Source organism: Citrus clementina, unplaced genomic scaffold, assembly GCF_000493195.1.
Source record: "Citrus clementina cultivar Clemenules unplaced genomic scaffold, Citrus_clementina_v1.0 scaffold_6, whole genome shotgun sequence".
Taxonomy (NCBI): Eukaryota; Viridiplantae; Streptophyta; class Magnoliopsida; order Sapindales; family Rutaceae; genus Citrus; species Citrus x clementina.
The window spans coordinates 2,037,455-2,065,411 of NW_006262139.1; the positions used below are offsets into that span (position 1 = coordinate 2,037,455).

At 36.9% G+C, this 27,957-nt stretch overlaps 1 protein-coding gene and 1 non-coding gene across 2 annotated transcripts; one reads left to right on the forward strand and one right to left on the reverse strand.

Annotated features, from left to right (window-relative positions):
- Positions 1-13,104: 13,104 nt before the first annotated feature.
- Positions 13,105-13,211, reverse strand: LOC112097545. Its single transcript, XR_002905076.1, has one exon. It is a non-coding gene; the product is annotated as a small nucleolar RNA R71 (small nucleolar RNA).
- Positions 13,212-13,461: 250 nt separating this feature from the next.
- Positions 13,462-14,931, forward strand: LOC112097227. The gene is made up of 2 exons (XM_024181873.1): positions 13,462-13,575; positions 14,458-14,931. The coding sequence occupies exons 1-2, from the start codon at positions 13,462-13,464 to the stop codon at positions 14,929-14,931; spliced, it is 588 nt and encodes a 195-aa protein (XP_024037641.1).
- The last annotated feature ends 13,026 nt before the right edge of the window (positions 14,932-27,957 follow it).

Genomic DNA, 27,957 nt, shown 5'->3' on the forward strand with positions numbered 1-27,957 from the left:
CATTGATTGTGGATTTTTTCGACTAACTTGGACGGGCCAAGTACTTCTCCAAGCTTGACCTTGGATCAAAATACTACTAAGTGCGGATTACAGAAGGAATGAGTCAAAGCCTGAAATGCAAGTTATGCAACCCAAAAAGGGGGGTGAATTGGGATTTTAAAACTTAAGCTAAGCAAACCACACAACAATTTAATCTAATGCCTTAATGGAATCGAAAACAATAAATTCAATAAATCACAATAATAAAAGAGTAAGGGAAGAGAAAACAAACACAATGATTTTTATGTGATTCGGCAATCTCCGCTTACGTCCATGCCTCCAAGCACACTGGGCTTGAAGATTTCACTATTCAAGCCTTCAAAGTTTCAAGAACACTTACAAATGACTTCAAAGGTGTCGATCAACCTTTATACCAAGAGATTGTCCCTAATTTTTTAACCTAAGTGTATCATAACACTTACAATCACTCAAAACAAATATTACAAATTTATTTTCTCGCACGCAATATATATTACCACAAATCAATGCGCAATGTGTGAATAAGTAAAGCAAGAATAAATTTGAAGCTTAATGAATGTTGTATTCTTGATTATAAGTTCAATAATAACGTTGTTTAGCACTTGTTTGAATTTGATTGAGCTTATTTATAGTTGGAGCTAAAAATAGCCGTTGTTGACTTTCTGCCCGAAATCAGATCACCGTTAACAGTTATTGTTTAACCATTTTGACTGGTCCAAATGACCATTGAGCTGAAATTCAAATAAATGGTTGACCGTTTGCCACTATCGGTTTGTCGTTAATTTCCAGAAACCTGCAAGTTTAAGCATTTATCCCTCTTTGCAAATTATCGATAACCGTTTCAAGGATAACGGTTCATCGTTTAATTCTAGAATTAGAGTTTTAACCAAAAACTTGGCTTGATTTATGAAAATTCCTTCCTCATTTTCTTTATTTGCAGCCCAAGGAAGTACTTCAACTCTTCTATCATACTCATTTCAAATTCTTTACTCATACAAGATGAAAATGCTTTACACAATAATTCATTAGTAGAACTAAAAATAATATCATCAACATAAATTTGAACAACAAGTATATCTTGATTCTTATGCTTAACAAAAAGAGTAGTATCCGCTTTCCCCATTGAAAAATCATTATCCAACAAGAAATTTTTAAGCCTATCATACCATGCTTTAGGTGCTTGCTTTTATTCATACAATGCTTTTGACAACTTGTAAACATGATTTGAAAATTTTTCATTTTCAAAACCAGGGGGTTGTTTCACATAAACTTCCTCTATAATATAACCATTTAAGAAAACACTCTTGACATACATTTGAAATAAAATAAAATCTTTATGATATGCATATACTAACAACATTCTAATGGATTGTAATCTAGCTACAGGGGCAAATGTTTCATCAAAATCAATTCCCTCTTATTGGTTGTAACCTTGAGCCACCAATCTATCTTTATTCTTTATAACCACACTGGATTCATCAATTTTGTTTCTAAATACCCATTTAGAACCTATAATGGATTGATGTTTTGGTTTAGGAACTAATTTCCATACTTTATTTCTCTCAAATTGATTTAACTCCTCTTACATTATCATAATCCAAGATTCATTATTTTCCGCATTCGTAAAGGATTTTGGTTCAATTTAAGATATGAATGTAGCATGCTCACAAGTATTTCTAAATGATGATCTAGTTGTTATGCCACGTGAAGGATCTCCTAAAATTAAGTTTTTAGGATGAAAAGAAACATATCTCCACTCTTTAGGGAGCGATTTAGAAGTACCTTCATTTTGCTCTGCATTTGTTTCTTCATGTTGCTCCTCTTGATTTTCAGGGTGTGCATCCTTTTGGTCATCCCTTGATGAATCTTCTTGTAGCTTTTCATGTGCATCATCATCAACAATAACTTTCTACGTAAAGGAAGGGTTAGACTCATCAAATGTAACATGCATAGACTCTTCCACAACTAAAGTTATTTTATTATAAACTCTATAAGCTTTGCTTGAGTTTCAATACCCAAGAAAGACGCCAATATTGGATTTTTGATCAAATTTGCCACGATTATCCTTAGTGTTCAAAATAAAACATTTGCATCAAAAAACTTAAAAATAACCAATGTTGGGTTTTCTATCTTTCTAAAGCTCATATGGAGTGTTATTGAGATGAGGTCTAATCAACACACGATTTAAAACATAGCAAGCAGTGTTGGCGGCCTCGGCCCAAAAACACTTAGGCAAAGTTCATTCAACATGGTCCTAGCCATTTCTTGAATCGAACTATTCTTTCTTTCAACAACTCCATTCTGTTGTAGAGTTCTAGGTGATGAAAATTGATGCACAATGCCCATCATTACAAAAATTCTCAAATGAATGATTTTCAAATTCTCCACCATGATCACTCCTAATGCACACAATACCATAACCTTTTTCAATTTGAGCTTTCTTACAAAATACTTTAAAAGCATTAAGAGCATCATCCTTATTAGTTAAGAATAATACCCATGTGTATCTTGAAAAATCATCAACAATTACAAAAGTATAATATTTGCCACTTAAGCTAGTATATCTTGAAGGTCCAAATAAGTCTATATGAAGTAATTGAAGAGCTTTTAAAGTAGAAATATGATTTTTGTTTTCAAATGAGGTTTTGATTTGTTTAACAAATTGACATGCTTCACAAATTCTATCCTTTTGAAAACTGATTTTTGGAAGACCTTTAACTAAATCATTTTTGGAAATGTTTGAAATTAAATCCATGCTTGCATGTTCTAGTCTTTTATGTCATGGCCAACCATCATCATGCAATGCCGAAAAAACATTTATCATGAGCATATGCACATTCTATGTCAATGGTATAAACATTACCACATTTATTTCCAACAAATAAAATCTTGCAATCACATGAATTCTCAATAACACATCTAGATTTATCAAAAATAACTTTATAACCTTTGTTACACAATTGACTAATACTAATCAAGTTGTGTTTCAAATTTTCAACCAAATATACATTTTCAATTAGGGTTGACGAAACTTTACCGACATTACCAATTCCGAGAATCTTTCCTTTTGAATTGTCTCTAAAAGAAACATCTCCACCGTTTTCGATTTTGGTGAAACTTAATAACCATGCATAGTTTCTGGTCATATGCCTTGAACAACCACTGTCCAAGTACCATTTATTTTCTTCTTCTTTAAGCCTTGCAGAGAAAATCTCAAGTCTTAGGTACCCAAAACTTTTTGGGTCGTTGAGTGTTAGCAATTATTCCTTTTGGAACCCAAATGCATTTTACTCTATGATATACATTTCTTTTAACAAGACATCCAAGCTTCATGTGACAGTTTTGATTACAATAATGACATACAACTTGATTGTTAATAGATGTACTCTTCACAAAGTAGTTCTAATAATACTTTTGTTTCAAATTTGGCTTATAGCCAAGTCCTCCTTTATCAAATACACATTTTTGTGAATTAAGCAAGTTATCCAACATCTTTTGTCCATTTGTAAATTTTAAGACAATATCACTAAGTTCAATATTCTTTTTCTTGAGCATTTCATTTTCCTTTTTCAAATCATCTATATGTGATTCTAGATGCTCATGTGAAGTGATAGGTTTCTCATTTGATAATGCAACTCTATCATGCAATATTTTATTCTCTAATTCTAGGCATGTAATCTTTTCACTTAGAGATTCATTTTCATTTTTGAGCTCTACCATTTTCTTTTTAAAAGCATCATATAATTCATCACAGGTAGGATCACTTACCTCATCGAGATTATTATCATCTCTTATGGCCATAAGTGCTAGATTTGACACTTCTTGCGAATCTTCTTCATCACTTGAATCTTCATCGCTATCATCCTAAGTAGCAATCATGGCTTTCTTCTTGAATTTGTTGAGAAGTGGGCACTCCGATCTTATATGGCCAGGCTTTTTGCATTCATAGCATATGATTACTTCTTTCCTCTCCTTTTGGTTATTGAGGTTTCTAAATTTTCTTCGCTCACTGATTTTCTGGAAAAAATTTTTTGAACCTCCTCACTAGCATAGCCAACTCCTCATCATCCGGCTCACTTTCTCCATTACTCTCAGATTTTGAGACTTTGAGAGTAATATTTATCTTCTTCTCCTCATTGCTTTTTTTCGCTGTCAAGTCTTCCTTATAGAAATAAGAGAGCCAATTAAATCATCAATAGGTAGGGTATTTAAATATTTGGCTTCCTCAATGGCAGTCCTCTTAGCTCTCCATTCTTTTGGAAGTGACCTAATGATTTTCTTGACTTTCTCACTATTTGAAAAAGTTTTTCCTAGGGCTCCTAGGGTGTTCACTATGTCCGTAAATCGTGTGTACATAAAATACATATTTTTATTTTGTTCCATTTGGAACAATTCATATTGACGAGTGTATCTACAAATTTTAGACTATTTAACTTGATTTATCCCTTCATAGACAACCTCAAGTTTATTCCATATTTCTTGGGCACTCTCACAACTAGATATTTTATGAAATTCTTTCTTATCAAGAGTATAAAACAAAGCATTCATTGCCTTGGAGTTTAAAGATATCTTTTTCTTTTCTAATTCACTCCAATGACTTGATGCTTTTGGAATATCATCTCCTACTTCATTTTTTAATCATAGGCATGGCATGAATGTACCATCATAAATAACTTTCCAAATTTCATAATCTAAAGTTTGCAAATAAATTTTCATCATAAATTTCCAATATGTGTAGTCATTATCGTCAAAGAACGGTGTTTTAGTTGTGGGCTGTCCTTCCCTAAAGGTTCAGTCATTTTGAATTATCATTTATCTTTAGCTTTAGACGGTTAAGTCTAAACAAGAGCACCTTACTCTGATACCAAATGAAATATAAGTTATGCAACCCAAGAGGGGGGTGAATTAAGATTTTAAAACTCAAGCTAAGCAAACCACACAACAATTTAATCTAATGTCTTAATGGAATTGAAAACAATAAATTCAATAAATCACAATAATAAAAGAATAAGGGAAGAGAAAACAAACACAATAATTTTTATGTGGTTCGGTAATCCCCGTCTAAGTCCACACCTCCAAGGATACTGGGCTTGAGGGTTTTACTATCCAAGCCTTCAAAGCTTTAAGAACACTTACAAATGACTTCAAATGTGTCAATCAACCTTTATACTAAGAGATTATCCGCAATCTCTTGACCCAAGTATATCCTAACACTTACAATCACTCAAAACAAAGATTAAAAATTTGTTTTTCTCTCACACAATATACATGATTACAAATCAATGCCTAATGTGTGAATAAAAAAAGCAAGAATGAATTTAAAGCTCAATTAATGTTGTATTCTCGATTATAAGCTCAATGATAACATTGTGATCAACCCTTGTTTGAATTTGATTGAACTTATTTATAGTTAGAGCTTTAAAATAGTCATTGTTGACTTTCTGCTTGAAATTGGATCGCCGTTACCAGTTATCGATTAACCGTTTTGACTAGTCCAAGTGACCGTTGAGCTGAAATTCAAATAAACGGTTGATCGTTTGCCACTATTGGTTTGCCGTTAATTTTCAAAGACCTGCAAATCAGATTGTTGTCATCCGTTTTTGCTAAACGGTTGAAGGTTAGCATAGAATGACATTCTGGAAATTATTGGTTAGCCGTTTGAAATTAACGGTTCACCGTTTAACTTTAGTAACTTGCGAAACATATTTGTTTTATTCATTTTTTATAACCGGTTCAAGTTTAAGCATTTATCCCTCTTTGGAAATTATCGATTAACTGTTTCAAGGATAATGGTTCACCGTTTAATTCCAGAATCACAGTTTTAACCAAATTTTACAGGGAATTGTTTTCTGATTAAAGTTTAACGATTATCCATCTTTCATGAACACATTTAGTAAGATTATATGGCTTTTGAGAAATTGTTTATTAATGAAAAACTTCAATAGTTTAATCAAAAGCATTTAAAGTTTGTTATCATCAAAATTAATAAAATGAACATATACATATTAACAAAGACCACTTGTGTGACTAGTTACGGGGCGTACGAGCTCAAGATCATGCCTTTCAGCCTCACTAACCCTCTAACCACATTTTACACGCTCATAAACCACATATTCCAGTTGTATCTTAATCAGTTTGTGGTGGTATATCTTGACGAAATTGTGGTTTATAACAAAACATTGAAGGAGCATGCCAAGCACTTGTAGGTTATATTCAAGGTGTTGCGGGACAATGAGCTCTATGTTAAACAGGGGAAGTGCTTGTTCGCATAGCTGGATGTTGATTTTATTGGCCACAAGATCAAAAGATGAGATGTTGCTCATAGATAAGGCTAAGGTCAAAGGCATCGCCGAATAAGAGCCACCCACGAAGGTCACGAACTTGCGCTCCTTCTTAGGCCCTCGCAAACCACTATAGGAGGTTCATTAAGGGCTATTCTACCATTGTCGCACCACTCACCAACTTGTTCAAAAAGACCACCAAGCAGGAATGGACGGAGAGGAGCCAACAAGCCTTTGATGCCTTCAAGAAGGTTGTTACAGAAGAGCCGATTCTAGTGCTACCGAACCATGCATTGTCATTCGAGGTGCAACGGATGCTTCTGATTTTTCTATTAGAGGTGTATTGATGCAAGACAAGCATCTGATAGCTTTTAAGAGCTGAAAGTTAAATAACACGAAGCGGTGGTATACGGTACAAGAGAAGGAAATGACAGTGATAGTAGATTGTTTGTGCACTTGAAGGCATTACTTGCATGGGTCTAAGTTCATGGTGAAGACAGACAATGTGGTGACTAACTACTTTCAAAGCCAAAAGAAACTACTAAGTCCGAAACAAGCAAGATGGCAAGACTTCTTGACCGAATTCAAGTATGTCTTGGAGTATAATCTGGGAAAGGCTAATTTGGTAGCAGACACCTTAAGTCGAAAGGCTAAGTTTGGCGCCATGAGTCGGATACTAGGAGAACTTCTTGTGCTCATAAAGGAGGGAATAGAGCATGATCCCTTGGCCAAGCAACTGGTTTCTCTCATGCAACAAGGGAAATCGAAGAGATTTTGGGTTGAAGATGGCCTTTTGTACACCAAGGGATGGGTCTATGTTCCAAAGTAGGGAAACTTGAGGCATAACTTGATTAAAAAGTGTCACAACACCAAGTAAGGTAGACACCCGGGACAAAGACAGACATCAAGATCGTTAGAGATGGCATACTATTGGCCTCAAATGCAGGATGTGGTGGAGCAGTTCGTGAGGACATGCCTTGTTTGCCAACAAGACAAAGCATAGCAACAATGTCCTGCGGGGTTACTTGAGCCACTTCCCACTCCGGATCGACCATGAGAGAACATATTAATGGATTTCATAACTTGTCTTCCGAAGTCCGAGGGGTTTGCGACTATTGTTGTGGTGGTGGATCGATTCTCCAAATATGTCACTTCCATTCCTACCCCAAAACAGTGCTCAACGGAGGACACCGCCAAGCTTCTCTTTAAGCATGTGGTAAAGTATTGGGGACTTTTAAAATCCATCATTAGTGACTGTGACAAACGGTTTACTGGGAGGTTATGGACTGAGTTGTTCAAGCTTATGGGAATGAGTTAACACTTTGCTTTACAAGCTCTCACCTGCAAACTGATGGGCAAATGAGAGAGTGAACACTTTGCTCGAGCTATACTTGCGGCATTTTGTGAGTGCCAACCAGCATGATTGAGCGAAGTTGCTGGGCGTTGCCCAATTTTCCAACAACTTAAAGTGGAGTGAGACTATTTCTAGGAGCCCTTTCGAAGTGGTCATGGGACAGCAGCCACTAATGCCATGCACATTCATCACGAGCTATACCGGGAGGTGTCCTGCGGCATACAAGGTGACTAAGTTGTGGCATGAACAAGCAGATATAACACGAACGCACCTCGACAAAGCAATTAAACAGATGAAGAAATGGGTGGCCAACAAGCGTAAACATGTGGAGTTCAATGTGGGTGACTTGGTGCTAGTCAAGATCTTACCGTCAAAATATAAGTCCGCCCGCTCAGTGCACAAGGGCCTTGTTCAGCGATATGAGGGCCCATTTTTTTATCATCACAAGGGTCGGCAATGCGTCATACAAGCTAGAGTTGCCTTCTTGGTTTAAAATTCATTCGGTCTTCCATGTTAGTTGCTTGAAGCCATACCATGGGGACACGGAAGATCTGATGCGGGGAGAATCCAAGTGCCCTTCACTCGGCAACACAAGGGTGTATAACAAAGAAGTGAAGACCATTTTGGCTGATCATGTTGTTCGAAAAAAGAGTTTTTGGTCGTATTAAGAATACTTCGTCAAGTGGAAGGGTCTACCCCGAGAGCGAAGTAAGTTGGGAACCCGCAAACGACTTGTGGCAATTCCAAGACAAGATCAAAGACTTCCACTGCGAGTCAACAAGGACGTCTTCGGATTAGGTGGGGGAGAATGTGACGCGCCAAGCCATGGTGTGTGCCACCATCCATAAAGGTTCTAAATTTATGGAGGCTTGTATGAATGCTTGTAGATATTTCCATGTAATTAATGAGTCAGGTGTAGTTGAGTTAATATAAGGCCACAATCTAGACACTTCCTTGTATTCTATAAATAGAAGGGGTTTCATTTGGCCAAGGCACAATAAGAAACACACAAATTCCAGCACACAAAGCATTGTAAGCTTTCTTTAAGCAATAAGAGTTCTTTCCTTTCATCTTAAGCGAGTTTAAATGAACTCTCTTTTCTACTTTCGAATATAGCAACAGATTGAGTATGCAAGGCTGACTTAGGGCTAAGAGAGTGGGATTTGGCGCCTAAGGTCACACAGCACAGCGAGGGAAAAAAAAGACCATAACATTAAGCAGGGTTAGGGGCTGTGTGTGTGACTATGTGTGAGTGAATGTGTCGTTTGTGGGTGGAGACACTCCTTGATTGCTGAATAGGATGAACTAAGGTTGGAACGTTGGAATTCACAGCCTAAAACTTTCTGATGCACAAGATCCTCCAAAGAGGCGAGTGCAGAGCATACTCGTTACATGATCGAAATAAACTATTAAGAGATAGTGTCGTTTTTCAAGGAAGATAGAGGAAAAGGAAGAAGCTTAAAATGTCATGTTATTAAAACACGATTCTATTTTATTCTTAAACGAGTTCTGATTTACAAGCAGAGATAAGTCTTCCTTATATAGAAGAACTTATAAAGAGAGGATATGACAGGACCCTTATCCTTTTGCAAAAGTAAAAACATAAATAAAAAACATCATTATGAAAGGGATACGACAAGATCCATATCCTTTTTCTTAAAGCAAAAGCAAATAGGAAATGATTACAGACAACATTATTACAAAGCAAAAAGTAAATGCTTTGCTTTTATCAAAAGCAAAAGCAATTATTACAAGCAAACAAAAAGACTTAAAGAGGCAGCAAACACGAGACTTGCAGATAAGATCATCAGTGGTTATGAGAGGGTGACAAGTTGCCAACATCACTATCGACCTTTGCGAAAGGTTCTTTCCATTAGGGCAAATGGGAATAGTATTGACGAGTTGGTGAATCTATTGGTGGAATTGGACTGGTTTGTGGAACTGGACTGGTTGAAGATGCACCAGGTGTTTCTGCAGAATGCAGAATTGAAGTGAATTCTTCCCAAGGATCTTGAGAATCTTGAAAAAGAATGTTGGCACAGTCTGGTCTTTCTTCCTTAATCAATATTCCAGTGGATGGAGAATGACTGGATAAGGGCATTTTAGAAGTGGGAATGACTATAAGTTCATGATGTGGACCAAGGGAGATGCGTTGAATATTAGTTAGTGTGGGCTGAACATGGTTTAGTTCAAGAAGGTAGTTTTTTAAGGTAGAGACGAGGTTACAGTCGTGCGTCAAGGGAAAACTGTGAGGGATGGTTTTCCACTCATAAGCTTGATCCTGGGTCCAAAAGAGTTTGATGACAGGGTGTTCAAAGTAGGGACGGTGGATGATGAAAATTGAGGTGAATTGTTCACCTTCTTGATCAGGGAGAATATTGAGGTAATGGTGATTTATGATGAGGCTGAGTTATTTTCTCTACCAAGAAAGAGGAGAGAACCATTCAAAGAGAGTCCATAATAAGGAATGAGCTTAGGTTGAGTCGATAAGGCGTCTGGACATTGCATGTACAAGAAAAACAAGCTTAGTAGCATATAGAACAGTGAGGCACCATAGGTACCACAGTTCATCTTCTGTGATCTTTCTTATTTGCATCTATTCTGGCTAATTCAACTTTTAGTCTTCTGATCTCTGCTTCTTTTTGGTTGAATTTTATACCCCAGTATCGGTTTTGAATCATCATCTGAAGTTCTGAATCAAGCTGAGAGACTTGATTTTGCAGATTGAGGTATATATGTTCAAGTTGAGCCGTGATTTTATCAACTTTGGTGTCAGTCTGTTTGACTTGAGAAGTAACCCTTTCAATTTTGTCATCAAAGGTTTTGAAAGCTGAATTTTGTGCCCTAACATTTTGTGTCTGCCAGTTTAAGACGGCTTCAAAAGGTCTTGGTTCCTCAAGTTGGCTATGGGAGTTACTAGAGACTGGACAAAAGGTTTAGTGACAACCTTTGTCTGAGGTTCTGTCTGTTTTTCCAAAAGTGGAAATTGTTTTTAGTACGAGCCAGATGAAAACATCATGCAAGACTGGATTGGTGAAGGTTGCATACTAGGTTGATTAGCCTCTTATCTGTATTTTTTTTGTTGATACTCCTTTTGGATGAGCCTTAACCCTTTTTGATAGATTGGCAAGGGAGTTGTACTGTCTGGGTCATCTAGAGGCAAAAAAGGCCTTTATTGGCATGGCTTCATCTTATGACTTTTCTTTTTTTGACGTCTGAGCCGTCTGTTACAGTGATCATCATTTTCTTCTTCTAGGCATGGTGATAACTCTAGGAAATAAGAGTTATTACATCAATTCCAAACTTGAATCAAGGTCATTTAGAGAACAAATAATGTGTTTTTATTACATTTTGATTACCTTTTGCATAAACATTCATTTTAGTTGGGTTTTAATAAGTTTTGTTTAAATCAAATAATTTGTGCTAAAAATCAGGTGCATAATTGTAGGTTTTAAATTCATAAGGGGAAGCTGAGGCATTAGAAGAGCAAGAGGAGGAAAGAAGATGGCCACAAAAGAAGACAAGCACAATCGGTAATAATGCAGTGCTGTTGAGGATGCTAGGGCAACTAGTGTTGTAGAAATCAGAGAGGAATGCGGAAGAAAGCTTAAAGCGTGGGCCAACCATAAAATTGCGATCTGCATGTTTTCTAATTTAAAACGCATGCACACGCATGGACTTTGGGTCTTTTACCCTAATTTACAATATAAAAGGAGGCGTGCACCACTTATAAAGGCGGCAAGGAATTATCATAAAAAATAATTACAAAGGTAAGAAGAAGGAGATCAAGATTGAAGAGTGCTATTCGGAAACAAGGAAAAGAACCGTTCAGAATTATTTATCTTTCATCGTGCTCAACTTATATTTTCTCTTCTTCCTTGAATTGTTTGGATGTATTCCGAAATCAATATATTTGTGTTTATTTTTCTCATTCAGATTATGAACTAAATTTACTTGTGGTTGAATGACAAATAATCCAATGGGTTCTTGACTGTTCTTTTATGTTGTTATGGTAATGCTGTAGCATTATACTCTAGTAGTTTTTATGAATATAATTGTTATTTCGGTTCACCTCCCATTTAATAGTTTTAGTTAAGATAGAGCAGTAAAAGGGCATGTCTTAGCGAATATTATTAGAGTATTACTAGTTCTTAAGTCGAGTTTCCTGGATTAGGTTACCTTGAATCCCATAAGGACAATGCTTGAAGTTAAGATTTATGACACTCTAGACATAGGTGTTCACCTTGTAGGGTGGAGAGATTAAAGGTTATAGTGTCGTACCATAAATATATGAGCAACTGGTCATTGTTAGTAGATTTAAAGGTATAAGATTTCCAACATGCGATAGCTGCGGATGCAGATTTATTCTACCCATTGCTGCAGCACTTATTGTAACAACTGGTGCTATTTTGGTAAACAACAGTCACCTCATTAGGAGAGTTTGATCATTCAACTACTATATTCTCAATTGAAGGTTAGACACATTTAATTTAGTTTAGTTCAGTACAGTATTTTTTTATTTCCATCTCTCATAATTATTAGTTACGATAGAATTATTTGACAATTGTTTGTTTCGATCTTTAGTTGATTTGTGCTATTGTGATTGCTTTAGCGTTTTGAAGTAACATCAATCCCTGTGAAGACGATCTTGAATATTCATCGCTTTATTACTTGTTGTGTATACTTGCACATTGGCATTGATAATAATTGATTATATAAATCAATCAACAAGTTTTTGGCGCCGTTGCCGGGGATTGATTGTTTATTTTTGAAGTGTGAAGTAAATCGTGATAGCGCCAAATTTGATTTGATTCATTCTATTTATTGGCAGATCGGTACATGCATGCACAAAGACAGATCTGTGGCATTCCAATTCGATCTTGAAATTGAAAGGACTGTCAGGAGACTACGAAGAGAACAAAGGAATTCAGAAATTGCTTCAAGCATGAATAATTTACAGGATGCGCAGAACTTGAATCCTCATAGGCCCCTACAACCAGTCAACATTCAAGAAGAGTAGAATGAACATGCCAACGAAAGACAGCCAAGCAATAACAATATTATTTACATGGCTGATGACAGAGATAGAGCTATAAGAGATTACGTTGTACTAACCCCGCAAGTTGTATACCCTAGGATCATCAGACCTGAAGTAGAATAGCAAATTTTGAGTTGAAACCAGTGATGTTTAAAATGTTACAAACAGTGGAACAATTCAATGGATTGCCTAATGAAGATCCCCATCTCCATCTTAAATTGTTCTTAGAAGTAAGTGATGCTTTCAAGATTGCTGGAGCAACACAAGATGCCTTAAGGCTGAGGCTCTTCCCTTATTCCTTAAGAGATCGAGCAAGAGCATGGTTAAATTTGTTACCCTCTGATTCCATTACTACATGGAATGAATTGGCTGATAAGTTGCTAATGAAATATTTTCCACCAACAAAAAATACAAAACTGTGGAATGAGATTACTTCCTTCCATCAACTTGAAGATGAAAGTTTGTATGAGGCGTGGGAAAAATTCAAGGAATTGCTAAGAAGGTGTCCTCATCATGGTATCCCTTGTTGCATTCAATTGGAAACTTTCTACAATGGGTTGAATCCGAGTACAAGGTTAATGGTGGATGCTTCAGCAAATGGAGCTCTGTTATCCAAATCTTACACTGAAGCTTATGAAATTCTAGAAAGAATTGCCAACAATAATTATCAGTGGCCTTCAACCAGGCAACCAGCAGCAAGAGGATCAGCAGGGGTACATAATATTGATGCAATTACAGCCTTATCAGTATAAGTAACCTCATTGACTAACATGGTAAAAGCCATGACAGCTGCTCCAGCAACAGCAAAGCAAGTTACTGAAAATTCTTGTGTCTATTGTGGTGAAGAACATGATTTTGATAATTGTCCTGGAAATCCAGCTTCGGTAAACTATGTAACTAACTTCAATCGACAATCTCAGAACAACTCATATTCAAATACTTACAACCCAAGCTGAAAACAACACCCAAATTTCTCATGGAGCAGTCAGAATTGAAATGCTCCAGCATTGAATGGACTGAGTAGAAACACACAACCACCTGGTTTTCATCAACAAAATCAAGGGCAAAAGCATATTAGTCAGGATCCAATCACTTCACTGGGATCACTGATCAAGGAGTATATTGCAAAGAATGAAGCAATTGTGCAGAGCCAAACTGTGTCCTTAAGAAACCTTGAAAACCAAATGGGACAACTAGCTACAGTAATGAGCAGCAGAACTCAAGGAAGCCTACCTAGCAACACAAAAGACCCTAGGAGAGAAAGCAAAGAACACTGCAAAGTAATTAGTTTGAGATCTAGAAAGAATGTTAATATCCCAATTAAGGTGACCAAAAATGGGATGGAATACAATTCAGCACAAAAACCAAAACCAACTCAAAAGGAAAGCCTGTTACAGCAAACTCCTCTTTAAGACACTGGTTACATGGGTCAAGCTACAGCAACTGCGGAGGAAATTCAACCAGAACATGCTGAAAAAGAAGTCACAACACCAGTAGTTACAACTTGCACCAAATCAAACAAACAAAGTTCGACATCTCCTGAAGCTACCCAGCAGTTTAGACATCCACCACCTTTCCCACAAAGGTTTCAGAAGCAAAAACAAGACAAACAGTTCAGCAAATTCCTGCAAGTGCTGAAGCAACTGCACATAAATATACCTTTTGTGGAAGCTTTGGAGCAAATGCCAAATTATGTGAAATTTCTAAAAGATATTTTGGCACGAAAAAGAAAGCTGGGAGAGTTTGAAACTGTTGCTTTAACACAGGAAAGCAGTCATATGCTCCAGAGTAAAATTCCCACAAAATTGAAAGATCTAGGGAGTTTTACAATACCCTGTTCTATAGGGACTAGGTATGCTGGCAGAGCACTTTATGACTTGGGAGCTAGTATTAATTTGATGCCACTATCTGTATTTAAGCAACTGGGAGTAGGGGACTGCAGACCAACAACAGTCACTCTGCAATTAGCTGACAGATCTCATGCATACCCTGAAGGAAAGATAGAGGATGTATTGGTGAAGGTTGATAAATTCATCTTTCCAGTGGATTTCATTGTGCTGGACTTTGAAGCTGACAAAGAGGTTCCCATTATACTTGGAGGATCTTTTCTAGCAATTGGGAAAACTTTGATAGATGTGCAGAAAGGAGAGCTCACCATGAGAGTGAATGATCAGCAAGTCACATTTAATGTACTAGAGGCTATGAGGAACCCTGAAGAAGTAGAATATTGCAATTTCTGAAGTGTAGTGGATCTTGTTGTAGCATACAGAATAGACAGATGCTGCAGAAATGTACTTGACAAAGTCACCACCTTTGAGGATGTTGAAGAGGAAGATGTTGCAGCAATCCAAACAGATTAAATGGACAAACAACAATCTGATAAGCACAACAGGTTTATTGAACACTTGAATCTTTCAGACAGGGAAGTAAAAATAACTTTACCATCTATTGAATCACCTCCTAGCTTTGAATTAAAACTACTACATTCACATTTAAAGTATGATTATCTTGGTCAAAACAACACACTCCCTGTAATCATTTCTTCTACTTTGGATGCAGGTCAAGAACAGAGTCTAGTAGATTTGCTGGGAAAATACAGAAGAGCAATTGGATGGACCATGGCAGATATAAAAGGGATAAGCCCATCCATATGTATGCATAAAATCCTGTTAGAGAATTGTTCCAGCAACTCGGTGGAGCACTAGAGAAGTCTGAATCCTATTATAAAAGAAGTGGTGAAAAATGAAATCATCAAATGGTTAGATGCTGGAGGCATATACCCAATATCAGACAGTTCATGGGTAAGCCCGGTTTAATGTGTTCCAAAGAAATGAGGGATAACAGTAATGGCTAATGAGAAGAATGAACTTATTCTTATAAGGACAATGACTGGATGGAGAGTGTGTATGGATTACAGGAAGTTAAACAAAGCCATAAGGAAAGACCATTTCCCACTTCCATTCATAGATCAGATGTTGGACAGACTTGCTGGAAAACAGTACTACTGCTTCTTAGATAGGTATTCAGGCTACAACCAGATTGCTATAGCCCTAGAGGATTAAGAGAAGACTACATTTACTTGTCCCTATGGAACTTTTGCCTTCAGAAAAATGTCATTTGGGCTATGCAATGCTCCAGCAACTTTTCAGAGATGCATGATGTCTATATTTTCTGATATGGTATAGCAGACTTTGGAAGTTTTCATGGATGACTTCTTAGTTTTTGGAGACACATACAATAATTGTTTACACAACTTGGAAGAAGTTCTTAAAAGATGTGAGATGACCAACTTAGTACTCAATTGGGAAAAATGTCATTTCATGGTACAAAAAGGAATAGTGCTGGGTCACAAGATATCCAGGATGGTATTGAGGTAGACAAAGTTAAGATAGAGGTAATAGATAAACTGCCACCTCCAACTTCAGTAAAGGGCATTAGGAGTTTTTTGGGTCATGCTGGATTCTACAAAAGATTCATTAAGGATTTTTTCAGAGTAGCTAAGCCTCTGTGTTCATTACTGGAGCATGACAAACCATTTCACTTTGACAAAGAATGCCTTCAAGCATTTTGAGAATTAAAGAAAGCTCTGATCACTGCTCCAGTAGTTATATCTCCAGATTGGACTTTACCATTTGAATTGATGTGTGATGCTAGTGATCATTCTGTGGGAGCAGTATTAAGGAAACTGATTGATAAGGTTTTTCATTTCATAGACTATGCAAGCAAAACGTTCACTCCAACTCAGATCAATTACACCACTACAGAGAAAGAGTTGCTAGCAGTAGTTTTTGCTTTTGACAAATTCAGAGCTTACCTGGTGGGTACTAAAGTAACTGTTTACACAGACCATGCAGCCATCAAATATTTAATTTCAAAGAAGGATGCCAAACCAAGATTACTCAAATGGATATTACTGCTTCAAGAATTTGATCTGGAAATTAAAGTTAGAAAGGGGACTGAGAATTAAGTGGCAAACCACTTGTCACGGTTAGAAGCAGACATTAGTACATTGACAAGGAAGGGCATCACAGAAACTTTTCCTGATGAACAGCTGTTAGTAGTACAGCAAGCACAGATGCTGCAGCAGTCAGAATCTCCATGGTATGCAGACTTTGCTAACTACTTAGTAAGTGGGTTGCTACCACCTGAGCTGAAGTTTCAAGAGAAAAAGAAATTTCTTCATGATGTTAGAAGTTATCAGTGGGATGACCCACATTTATATAGGCTATGCTCAGATCAAGTAATAAGAAGATGTGTTGCAGCAGAAGAAATACCTCATATACTGAAGTCATGTCATGCTGTAACATATGAAGGATATTTTTGTGGTCACAGAACAACTGCCAAAGTTATGCAGTCAGGTTATTATTGGCCCACTATTTTTAAAGATGCTTATGAATTTGTTAAATGTTGTGACAGGTGCCAAAGGACAGGGAACATAACTAGCAGACATGAGATGCCATTGACTAATATACTAGAAGTGGAAGTTTTTTATGTTTGGGGAATAGATTTCATGGGACCTTTTCCTCAATCCTTTGGGAACTTATATATCCTTGTTGTTGTGGATTATGTCTCCAAGTGGGTAGAAACTGCAGCATTACCTACCAATGATGCTAAAACCATGGTGACTTTTCTTCAGAAAAATATTTTTTCCAGGTTTGGCACTCCTAGAGCAATTATCAGTGATGAAGGCACACATTTTTGCAACAAAATCTTTGCTGCAGCAATGATGAAATATGAAGTCAGACACAAGATAGCAACAGCATATCACCCACAATCCAATGGTCAGGCCGAAGTGTCCAACAGAGAAATTAAAAAGATCTTAGAAAAAGTGGTGAACCCAACAAGGAAGGATTGGTCTTTACACTTGCATGACTCTCTATGAGCCTACAGAACAATATACAAAACTCCACTCGGAATGTCTCCTTACCGAATTGTTTATGGCAAAGCTTGTCATTTGCCACTAGAGCTAGAGCATAAAGCACATTGGGCACTGAAGAAATTAAACTGGGATATGCATACTGCAGCAGAGCAAAGGAAACTTCAACTTTGTGAGCTTGATGAATTACAGCTATTTTCATATGAAAATGCAAGAATCTATAAAGAGAGGACCAAACACTGGCACGACAAGCGTACTCAGCACAGGCAATTCAACCCTGGTCAATTAGTGTTGCTTCACAATACAAGACTAAGATTATTTCCGGGAAAGCTCAAGTCATGATGGTCTGGCTCGTTTAAGCTATTAAAATCATATCCTCATGGAGCTGTTGATCTTCTCGATGAACAAACAGGCCACGAGTTCAAGGTTAATGGACACAGGGTTAAGCATTACATACATCCAGCAGCAGAATGTTCAAAGGAGGTGTTACTCCTTAAAGAACCCAGCGATTGAACAAAGAAAGAAGGTCAGGCTGAAGGACCTTTAGTCAAGCACTTCATGGAAGGCAGCCCATTGAGGAGATAGCCACTTCAAACCAATTTTGATATCCTTTGGTTTTGAAGACAACTCTTCTTCTTTTACATTTTATTTAATCAAGTTTTTCTATATTAACCATTTATTTTTTTTATCCTTTTCCATTATTGCATACTTTATTTTCACTTTAATTTGATATATCTACTTCTTTTCATAAATTTAGACTTAATTTTAGTAAGTGTGACAATTGAATTCCATATTGACACATGAGAGTGTATGGTGGCAGAATTCAGAGGTGAACCATGCGTCAGCAGCTTTCATGGGGAGTATGTATCTATTATTAGAATAAGCGAATGGATACTGCAGCAACTAATTTTACCGTTACAGTAAATTAAAAGCTGGAGCCTTTCACTTACCGTTGGAGATAAAATCGTGATAGATGGACGCATGGATATGGATAGAAATTGCGGAAACTAATCTCCTAAATTAAAAAGCTTTAAATTCACTGGCCAATGATTTTGGGATATGCACATTTAATTCAAAATATTTTATTCCCTCAATTATTTCAAGTTACCGTATTTATCTTCAATTAAAAGTCCACTATAAAAAGGAGTCACTGTGCTTAGTACTCTATACCACTATTCCCCATCTCCTTCACAAATCCAACTCTCATAATTCTTAACTTCTTCTTCTCTTTTTACTCTCAGGAACAGTAGCCTCAATTTATTACTGCTACAGCAATGCCGAGATATAAGAAAATAGCAAGCCGCCTCAAAGATCCGTCACGATTCCAGAGTTACCACGCTGAAGAAAAATACAAAGAATTCATAGAGCCGCGTCGAATTCTAGAAGAAAAAGGGTTTCAATTTCCAGACCAACTCACAGGAATTGTGCAAACAATTCATAATGCTGTAGCAAAGTGAGGATGGCTAGAGTTTTGCAACCACCATCGAGATCCTGTGCTGCCTGCAGTCAAAAATTTTTTCACCAATTTGGTAAGCCCTGATCAGCACAACATTTGGGTAAGAAATACACTTGTCCCATTAGACTCCCGAGTTATCAATGCTTTCTATAACTTACCTGCTGAAATTACTTGTGAGTATACTAAGTTGCGTGATAAGTTAACTCCGAAAAAAGTGGAACACCATTTTCACAACTCTTACAATCGAAGGGGCATCATAGGCTAATGAGGAAAAGCGTGTAGTTAATAGGATAGATTTGAAACCTATTGCTAAAGTGTGGGTGAAATTTCTGAAATCTAGGCTTATGCCCACCACTCACACTACTACAGTTTCGCAAGAAAGGTTGGTCTTGTTATATGTTATAGTTCGAGGGCTTCCTATAGACGTAGATAGCATCATTGAGAAAGAAATCTGCGATTGTGTAGTCAAAACTCACCGAACTGCTGCCTTGCTATTTCCCTCACTCGTCACCAGCATTTGTGTAGTTTTAGGTGTTCGTCTTGACGCTAGAGATGAACATGTAAAAAATGATGGTGCCTTTACGGCACGTACCATTGAGCGAGTTGCTGGTGAGAGTGCTGGAACAATCACTGAACCAACTGTTGTCACAGGAGCAAGACGAGTTATTGGCTTGGAACAGACTATCCAGGCACTCAGCCACAGTATAACTCAATGTGTAGCAGCTCAGCAGAGGGAAAATGGTCGGTTTTGGAGTTATCTACAGCACCTGGACAACCAACTACACCAATTTGCCCTGTACATGAAACGCACTCACTGAAACTTCCTTGATGCATTGCTCCAGCAGTTTAATTTTGACACCCACACCACAGATGCTCCAGCGGAGGCTAGTGCAGAAGCCACTGCCACAGAGGAACCAGTAGAAGATGCTGCAGTCGAACCACAAGTAAGGGAAGAATCAGAAGATACTGAACTATCTGATCCACCTAAGGAAGAAGGTGACAAGTCTGAGACTGATAGCTCACCCACAGAAGTAGAGGACAATTCAGAGAAGGAACGTGAGGAACCAACCATCCCAGCCCAGGCCAAAACTAGGAAAAAGCACATTATTCAAGAAGAGGAAGAGGAAGACCTTGAAGAGGAGCCGTCTATTTCAGTCCTCGCGAGCAAGAGAAAGGCCAAGGGCAAAGCAAAAATGACAATACCTCCAGCCTCTAAAGACAAAATGGAGCAAGTCGATGCTGAGCTGGCTGCTGCAGCAACCGGAGCTATGCCTACACCTGAGCAAGCCAAGCAACTACTTGCTGTCATTGCGGCCATCACAGCTGAGGGCCAGACAGCTGATGCATTAACTACAAAGCCTCCCCAGTAAACTCCTAGCCAGCCTATTCGCACCAGTCCAAGACAATCCAGCAAACAAAAAGGCAGTACATCTACAGGTGCTGCTACAGCAACCCCAACCCCAACTCCTCTCGCTAACCCCGTAGCGAAAAAGACAAAGCCATTGCCAGTTGCTTCCCCAAAAGCTTCACCCAAGGATAAGCTGCGCATTGCATCCAAGAAGCGCTGATAGCATCCCATCATGTGCTGCAGTCCCCATCACAGGGGAATACTCTTTCGTTGTTAGTTTGTTCTTAAAAAAAAAATATTTATGTTTGTCAATTTGTGTGGTATTTTCTAAGGTCTTCCATATCATTGTCCAGTTGTGTGCATTTGTTCCGTATGCTTGTGAGGACACAGCATCTTTCAAGTTTGGGGGGTTGTTTCCGAATGTATGTGTTTATGTATGTGTTTATGTTTGTGATGTATGTAGCTTTTTATCTAATATTTGTGTATGGATTTGAAAGCCTAATGAAGATAAATTGAGTGTTAGTTAATATTTATGAGAATTCCAAGTAAAGACAGTTATAGATAGAAGTGAAAATTTTGTCCCAACACTTAGACTTTGGTTGAATTGTATTAGATTGCTAGAGCAGAACCAAAAGAATAGAAAAGATCTTAAGTTTGTGGGGGAAGCATGTTGATTGAATGTGATATCTATGAAATAAACTCTGCTCCAATGGCTCCAGTTACTAAGTAACCAGATCTGAATATATACCTCATATGCAGAATTGTGTCAAAGGTAGCGAGAGTTATGAGCAATGTTGTAGTAGTTCTAAAAAAAAAAAAAAAGTCCTCTGTTTAAGGCATTGAGTAGCCAGGTCTGTTCATGAGCCCCATGTTCAGCCTTGAGTAAAAGATACCTCTAGATAAGATTATACCACAGATATTGCTGCAGCAACTCTGATCTGGGCATGGTTTGAGTAATTCGGCGTCATCATTACAAGTGATTGACATTCACATGAAAGATAAATGTTACAGTAAGGAGGTTGAGTACTCCTCAGTTTATTCAATATTAAAACAATCACAGTTTGAGTATGTGGAATTTATGCTACCCCATTTATGAATGAAGTATATCACTGCGGAAATTTATGCAGTCTTTTGGTAATGTTACAGCATATCTGGAATTCAATCAAAGGAAGCACACACACACTATGGATAGAAAGAAGCTTAGATCTAGAACTGATTTACTATGGGCATATTGTATGATTGGATTGTGATCTGAAGGTGGAAAGATCCTTGCAAAATTGATAAAAGAGCTAAAGTTTTGTGCATGTTTGTTTGCGGGAAATGTTAGTATGTGTCATTACTTGAGGGCAAGTAATGGTTTAAGTTTGGGGGTGTGATAACTCTAGAAAATGAGAGTTATTACATCAATTCCAAACTTGAATCAAGGTCATTTAGAGAACAAATAAGGTGTTTTTATTACATTTTGATTACCTTTTGCATAAACATTCATTTTAGTTGGGTTTTAATAAGTTTTGTTTAAATCAAATAATTTGTGCTAAAAAACAGGTGCATAATTGTAGGTTTTAAATTCATAAGGGGAAGCTGAGGCATTAGATGAGCAAGAGGAGGAAAGAAGATGGCCACAAAAAAAGACAAGCACAATCGGTAATAATGCAGTGCTGTTGAGGATGCTAGGGCAACCAGTGCTGCAGCAATCAGAGAGCAATGCAGGAGAAAGCTTAAAGCGTGGGCCAGCCATAAAATCGCGATCTGCATGTTTCCTAATTTAAAACGCATGCACGCGCATGGACTTTCGGTCTTTTACCCTAATTTGCAATATAAAAGGAGGCGTGCACCACTTAGAAAGGCGGCAAGGAATTATCATAAAAAATAATTACAAAGGCAAGAAGAAGGAGATCAAAATTGAAGAGTGCTATTCGGAAACAAAGAAAAGAACCGTGCAGAATTATTTATCTTTCATCGTGCTCAACTTATATTTTCTCTTCTTCCTTGAATTGTTTAGATGTATTCTGAAATCAATATATTTGTGTTTATTTTTCTCATCCAGATTATGAACTAAATTTACTTGTGGTTGAATGACAAATAATCCAATGGGTTCTTGATTGTTCTTTTATGTTGTTATGGTAATGCTGCAGTATTATACTCTAGTAGTTTTTATGAATACAACTGTTATTTCGGTTGATCTCCCATTTAATAGTTTTAGTTAAGATAGAGCAGCAAAAGGGCATGTCTTAGCAGATATTATTAGAGTATTACTAGTTCTTAAGTCGAGTTTCCTGGATTAGGTTACCTTGAATCCCATAAGGGCAATGCTTGAAGTTAAGATTTGTGACATTCTAGACATAGGTGTTCACCTTGTAGGGTGGAGAGATTAAAGGTTATAATGTCGTACCATAAACATATGAGCAACTGGTCATTGTTAGTAGATTTAAAGGTATGAGATTTCCAACATGCGATAGCTGCGGATGCAGATTTATTCTACCCATTGCTGTAGCACTAATTGTAACAACTGGTGCTAACTTGGTAAACAACAGTCACCGTATTAGGAGAGTTTGATCATTCAACTACTATATTCTCAATTGAAGTTTAGACACATTTAATTTAGTTTATTTCAGTACAGTATTGTTTTATTTCCATCTTTCATAATTATTAGTTATGATAGAATTATTTGACAATTGTTTGTTTCTATCTTTAGTTGATTTGTGCTATTGTGATTGCTTTAGCATTTTGGAGTAACATCAATCCCTGTGGAGACGATCTTGAATACTCATCACTTTATTACTTATTGTGTATACTTACACATTGGCATTGATAATAATTGATTATATAAATCAATCAACACATGGACAGCCTGGATCACACATATGGGACCCTAGAATCATTCAAAGATAGTCCATAACAAGGAATGAGCTTGGGTTTGGTCGATAAGGCATCTGAACATTGCCTGTACATGAAAAACAAGCTTGGTAGCATATAGAACAATAAGGCACCATAGGTACCACAATTCATCTTCTGTGATATCTCTGGAGGGATTGATGGCAATTCCTGTGAGAAAAAGGTGATCAGGGTGAAAACTAAGAAATCCAGATGAGTGAGTATGATACATGTTCATGAAGTACCGAAAAATAAGTTTTTTTGCAAAGTCTTGGATTTGATAGGGACTGGAAAACGTGAGATTACAAGGGAAAGATTTCCTTGTAAGAGCTGAATTTGGTAAGGAAGAAGTCATGAAGATTACTGGAACTGTAACAGAGGAGGATATGAGAGTGAGAGAAGCTAACGAGGGAGGTCTAGATAGTAGGTCAGGAATGAGATTTTGATCTCCCTTAATATGTTGTACTGAAAAATCATATTTGGAAAACTATGTTTTAAGGCGGAGAAGGTGTTTGTCTGGTAGTGTCTTATTTTTTAAATCAAGAATTCTCGGAAAAGAGGAAATGACAAGAAAATTATGACCAATGAGATGAAATTTAAACTTTTGAATTCTATATTTTACGGCTAAGATCTCCTTATAGATTATGTGATAATATTTTTCCGATTCTTTGAATTGACCACTGGCATGAGCACAGTAAGATTCATTTCCATCAAGCTTTTCCAAAAGTACTGCTCCCGAGTACTCATCACTTGCATCTGTTTGGAGTATGCGTTGTCCTTTAGTGGGAATTTTTAATGGAAATGGATGTTGAGCAATCTTCTTGAGATGTTGAACTGCAGCAGTCTGAGAGGGACCCCATGGTGGGGCAGATTTCTTAAGCATTTTTGACAACTGACTAGTGTGAACTGTCACATGAGGGAAAAAATCCCGAAGATAATTTATAATGCCTAGAAATTGCTGAATTTGTTTTCTGGACAAGTGTTCATCAGGAAAATGGACCAGTTCTTAAGCTATATGAGGACCAGGGCGGTAATGGCCATCTTTAATGACCATGCCAAGAAATTCTACTGAATCGTGGCCTAGGATGCTTTTTTTGTCAGAAACCATAATGCCATGTGACTCTATTATCTTGAGAAAGTGAGAAAGTAGATCCTGATAGGAATCATGGTCTTTTGAAAATAAAAGCACATCATCTATGTAGATAAGTGCATGGTGGAGTATAGGTTCAAAGATCTTGATCATGGCTTTTTGAAAAAGTGAAGGTGATACTTTGAGACCGAATGACATTACTTTCCACTGATAGTGGGCATTTGGAATGCAAAAGGTAATTTTGTGACAGTCAACAGGATGAATTCCTAATTGCCAGAAGCCAGCTTTAAGGTCAAATTTGGAAAAGAACTTGGCATTACGAATATGGACAAACAAAGATTGAATTTTTGGCAAAGGGAATTTATCATCACAGAGGAAACAATTAAGAGACTGGTAATCTATGACAAGGCATTTTTTGCCTCGGACTATTTCGGACCGTTTTTCCACATAGAAAGCTTGACAAGCCCAATCAAAATTCGTGGGCTCAATAAGCCCTTTTTGAAGCAATTGAGAGCATTCTTGCTGGGCTAATTTTAGATCAGATGGTGTCATACCAGGATGGGTAGCTTTGGTTCGATTGATGTCTTCGTTAAGCTTAAAGGGAAGTGATGTGCATAATTTATATACATATTTTACCCTTTATTATATAATTGCTAGTTAGTTTTAATTAATTAAATTATTTTATTGAATAGAGGATTAATTGGAGATTATGGATAAAAAAAGGACATAAGGGAGCTCAATTTCAGAAGCATTAATTAATTGATTTCAGAAGCAATTAGACATACATGCATGTGGAAGTGAAGCTGAGGAAATCGAAACTAGTAAATTAATTGATCCAGCACGTGAAGAAGAATTTAAGCATAACATTGGCTTTAGCTTAGTTAGGTTGCACGTGCATGGCATTGTAATATTTGGAAAGCAATTTAAAGGGACCTGCATTTGGCTTTCATAATTGGAAAAGGAATCCTAAAGCAATTCTAAGGGTGATCACGTGTGAGAGTAAATCAAGGAAAAAACCAAGCCTTTTGGCTTTAGAATTAAAAGGACGGTGGCCCACTTTGAATAATATAAAAGCAAGCTTTTGGCTTTTGGAAAAAAGGGGAGCCGCCAGAGGACAAAAACAAAAGTGCAAAGCCGCAAGACAGAGAGTATTTGGCAGCAGCAGCAATTCGGTTTCCATGACTGATTTTATTTCTTGTGTTGCTCTCTATTCAAGTATGTCTAGCTAATTTTCTTATACTGAGGTCAAGGATGAAACCCTATTCAATAAAATAATTATCTTTTTATTTATTTAATTCCCTATATATGTTCTTTAATGATTATAATTTTTATTTCACATGATTAATTGGATGTTATTAAAATCTTTTCATTAATTCTATGATGCATTATTGATTGTTAGGATTAATATTCAATTAAATCTATGTTTGGATTTATAAAGTTTATACATGATTATCTTTGATTCTATGTCTTTCATTAAACTGTTTACAAAGAGTGCTTAGGAAAACTGACTCTTTGTTATTCAATATATTTACATGGGATGTTTAGATGTCATATTATTAAGCAGAAAAAGAACCTACATTAGATTTAATTACTTAGGCTTAATTGTTATATCCATGAGATGACATAGACTGATTTCGAGTTGTCACTCTAAAATTGAGGATTAATTAATAATTAGATAATTACTAGTTGAATAGTCGTGGATTCTGAAACCTTGGTAATTTTTATCTTATAGAATTCTCCTTTATTTTAATTGCTTCCTTAGTTTAATTGGTTTAATTTTCTTAGAAACTCAATTTGGTCAACTAGGTTAGAATTAATATTAATTTTAGATTTAAATTAGACTTTTCAATTTATAACAATCCATGTGGGATCGACCTCGTTACCACTATTTTATCTCTAGATTCATGCGCTTGCGAGTATATTAAAATTTTCACAACAGGAAGCTGAATGAAGAATCCTTCATTTTTCCACAATGGATTTGGATGCGAAAATTGGCTATAGCTTTCAGGACAGAAAGGAAGAAAGTGGTTTTTGTATGAGCCATATGAAGGAGGAGAGTTTGAGATGGAGAACAGTCTTAGGACATCAGTGTATGGTTGAAACATTTATTTGTACCGAATTCCAGAGGCTGTAATATGAAGGTTTTTAATTAGGTGAAGTATGTCAAACCCAATCAAAAAATCCTTATCAGGTAAATTGGATCCAACAATTTTGATCCAAAGGATATAGTTTGGAAAGAACTGAATACCGACTAGTTTTTTGGTAATCAGGTTGGTTTGGAATAATTCTCCATTGGCTGCTCTGAAATATTCTTTATGCTTTTCCCAAAAATGGGATGGATGGATTGAGCATTCTTTTTTGTGCTCCAGTGTTAATGAATCCAATGACAGAAATTGGTTTGTCAAATTTCTCAGGTAAAAGGTGGATTTTGATTGAAGGAATTGGTATGACTGGCTGGGTTGTTTGCCTTTGTTGTATTGTTTGGATTATTGAAACACTTTCTGGGTCAGAGTGGTCTTCTGTAAGAACAAAAGCAATTTGTTCGTCATAATCTTCTTGTTCTGAAAAGAAAGATTCAACATCATCATTGTCTGAGAGCATCGAAGAGCTTTGAAAATGTTCAATGAGACGAACTGACTTAGAAGGGCAGTTTGGACAATTTCTTGTGAAATGCCCTTTCTTCTTGCAGATGAAACAACGGCTGCTTTTGGATTTTGAGGACTGGGTAGGATCATTTTTTCTGAAAAAAACAGTAGGGTTTTTTGGGTCTGGATGATGTCCAGTTTTTCTTGTGTGGGTGTCGGTATTTCTGGAAATGAGTTTTTTTCTTGGTCGAACAGGTGCAATCTTTATCACTTTTACACTTGATGGAGAGATGAGGTTTTTTGCAGGCACTTTTAAATGGCTGGTTGTTTTCCATCAGGTCTTTGAAAAACTCTTTTTGTTCGCAGAGTTTTTCCAAACAATTTACTGCCAACTGATAGATTTTCCCTAAGGAAAGGTTCGCTATATCTCTGTAGTTTGGGCTGGATTTCTTTGGGAATAGATGCTACGAAGACATGCTTTAATGAAGGATCATTAAAGCCATTAAGCTTGTAGTACATCGTAGACATTCTTTTGTAGTGGAAGTCAAGATCTTTGATTTGCAAAGAGCAACACTTCATTTGATAGAATTCTCGTTGTGTCTGTTCATTTGCAGTTGTAGCCTCTCCAAGGAATTGTTCATAAATGATACCAAGAACTTGATGAATTTCAGCTTGGACCAACTAAAGTTGTCTGTATTGGCCAAGACTTTCAAACTAATCTCTTAAAGATCCAGTAAATCGGGAACTTAATTCTTTAAGGACTGTTTGAGTTATTGCTCCAGGTCTGAGCATCTGAACATCTATCCATACTGAAAATTCTTGGAATCGAACAGGCCATTGGACTTTTGGGATATCATCAAAAGTAAACCATGGGCTGTTAAAAGGTTTAGGAGGATTATCATGGGAAGGTGTAGTGGGGTTTGTATCTGATTCTACCTCTTCAACAATTGGTGTTGTTGGAGGAGGAGATGAGAGAGATGGATCATTGGACCCTGTAGAGGGTTGAACCATTAGCAATTTAGAAATATCAGCCAAAT

Excerpts from the sequence above, each read along its gene's own strand:
- LOC112097227 (XM_024181873.1), top strand. The coding sequence starts at position 13,462 with ATGGTAAAAGCCATGACAGCTGCTCCAGCAACAGCAAAGCAAGTTACT. Across the intron at positions 13,576-14,457 it reads GTCCTGGAAATCCAGCTTCG|GAAAGCAGTCATATGCTCCA; the intron begins GTAAACTATGTA and ends GCTTTAACACAG.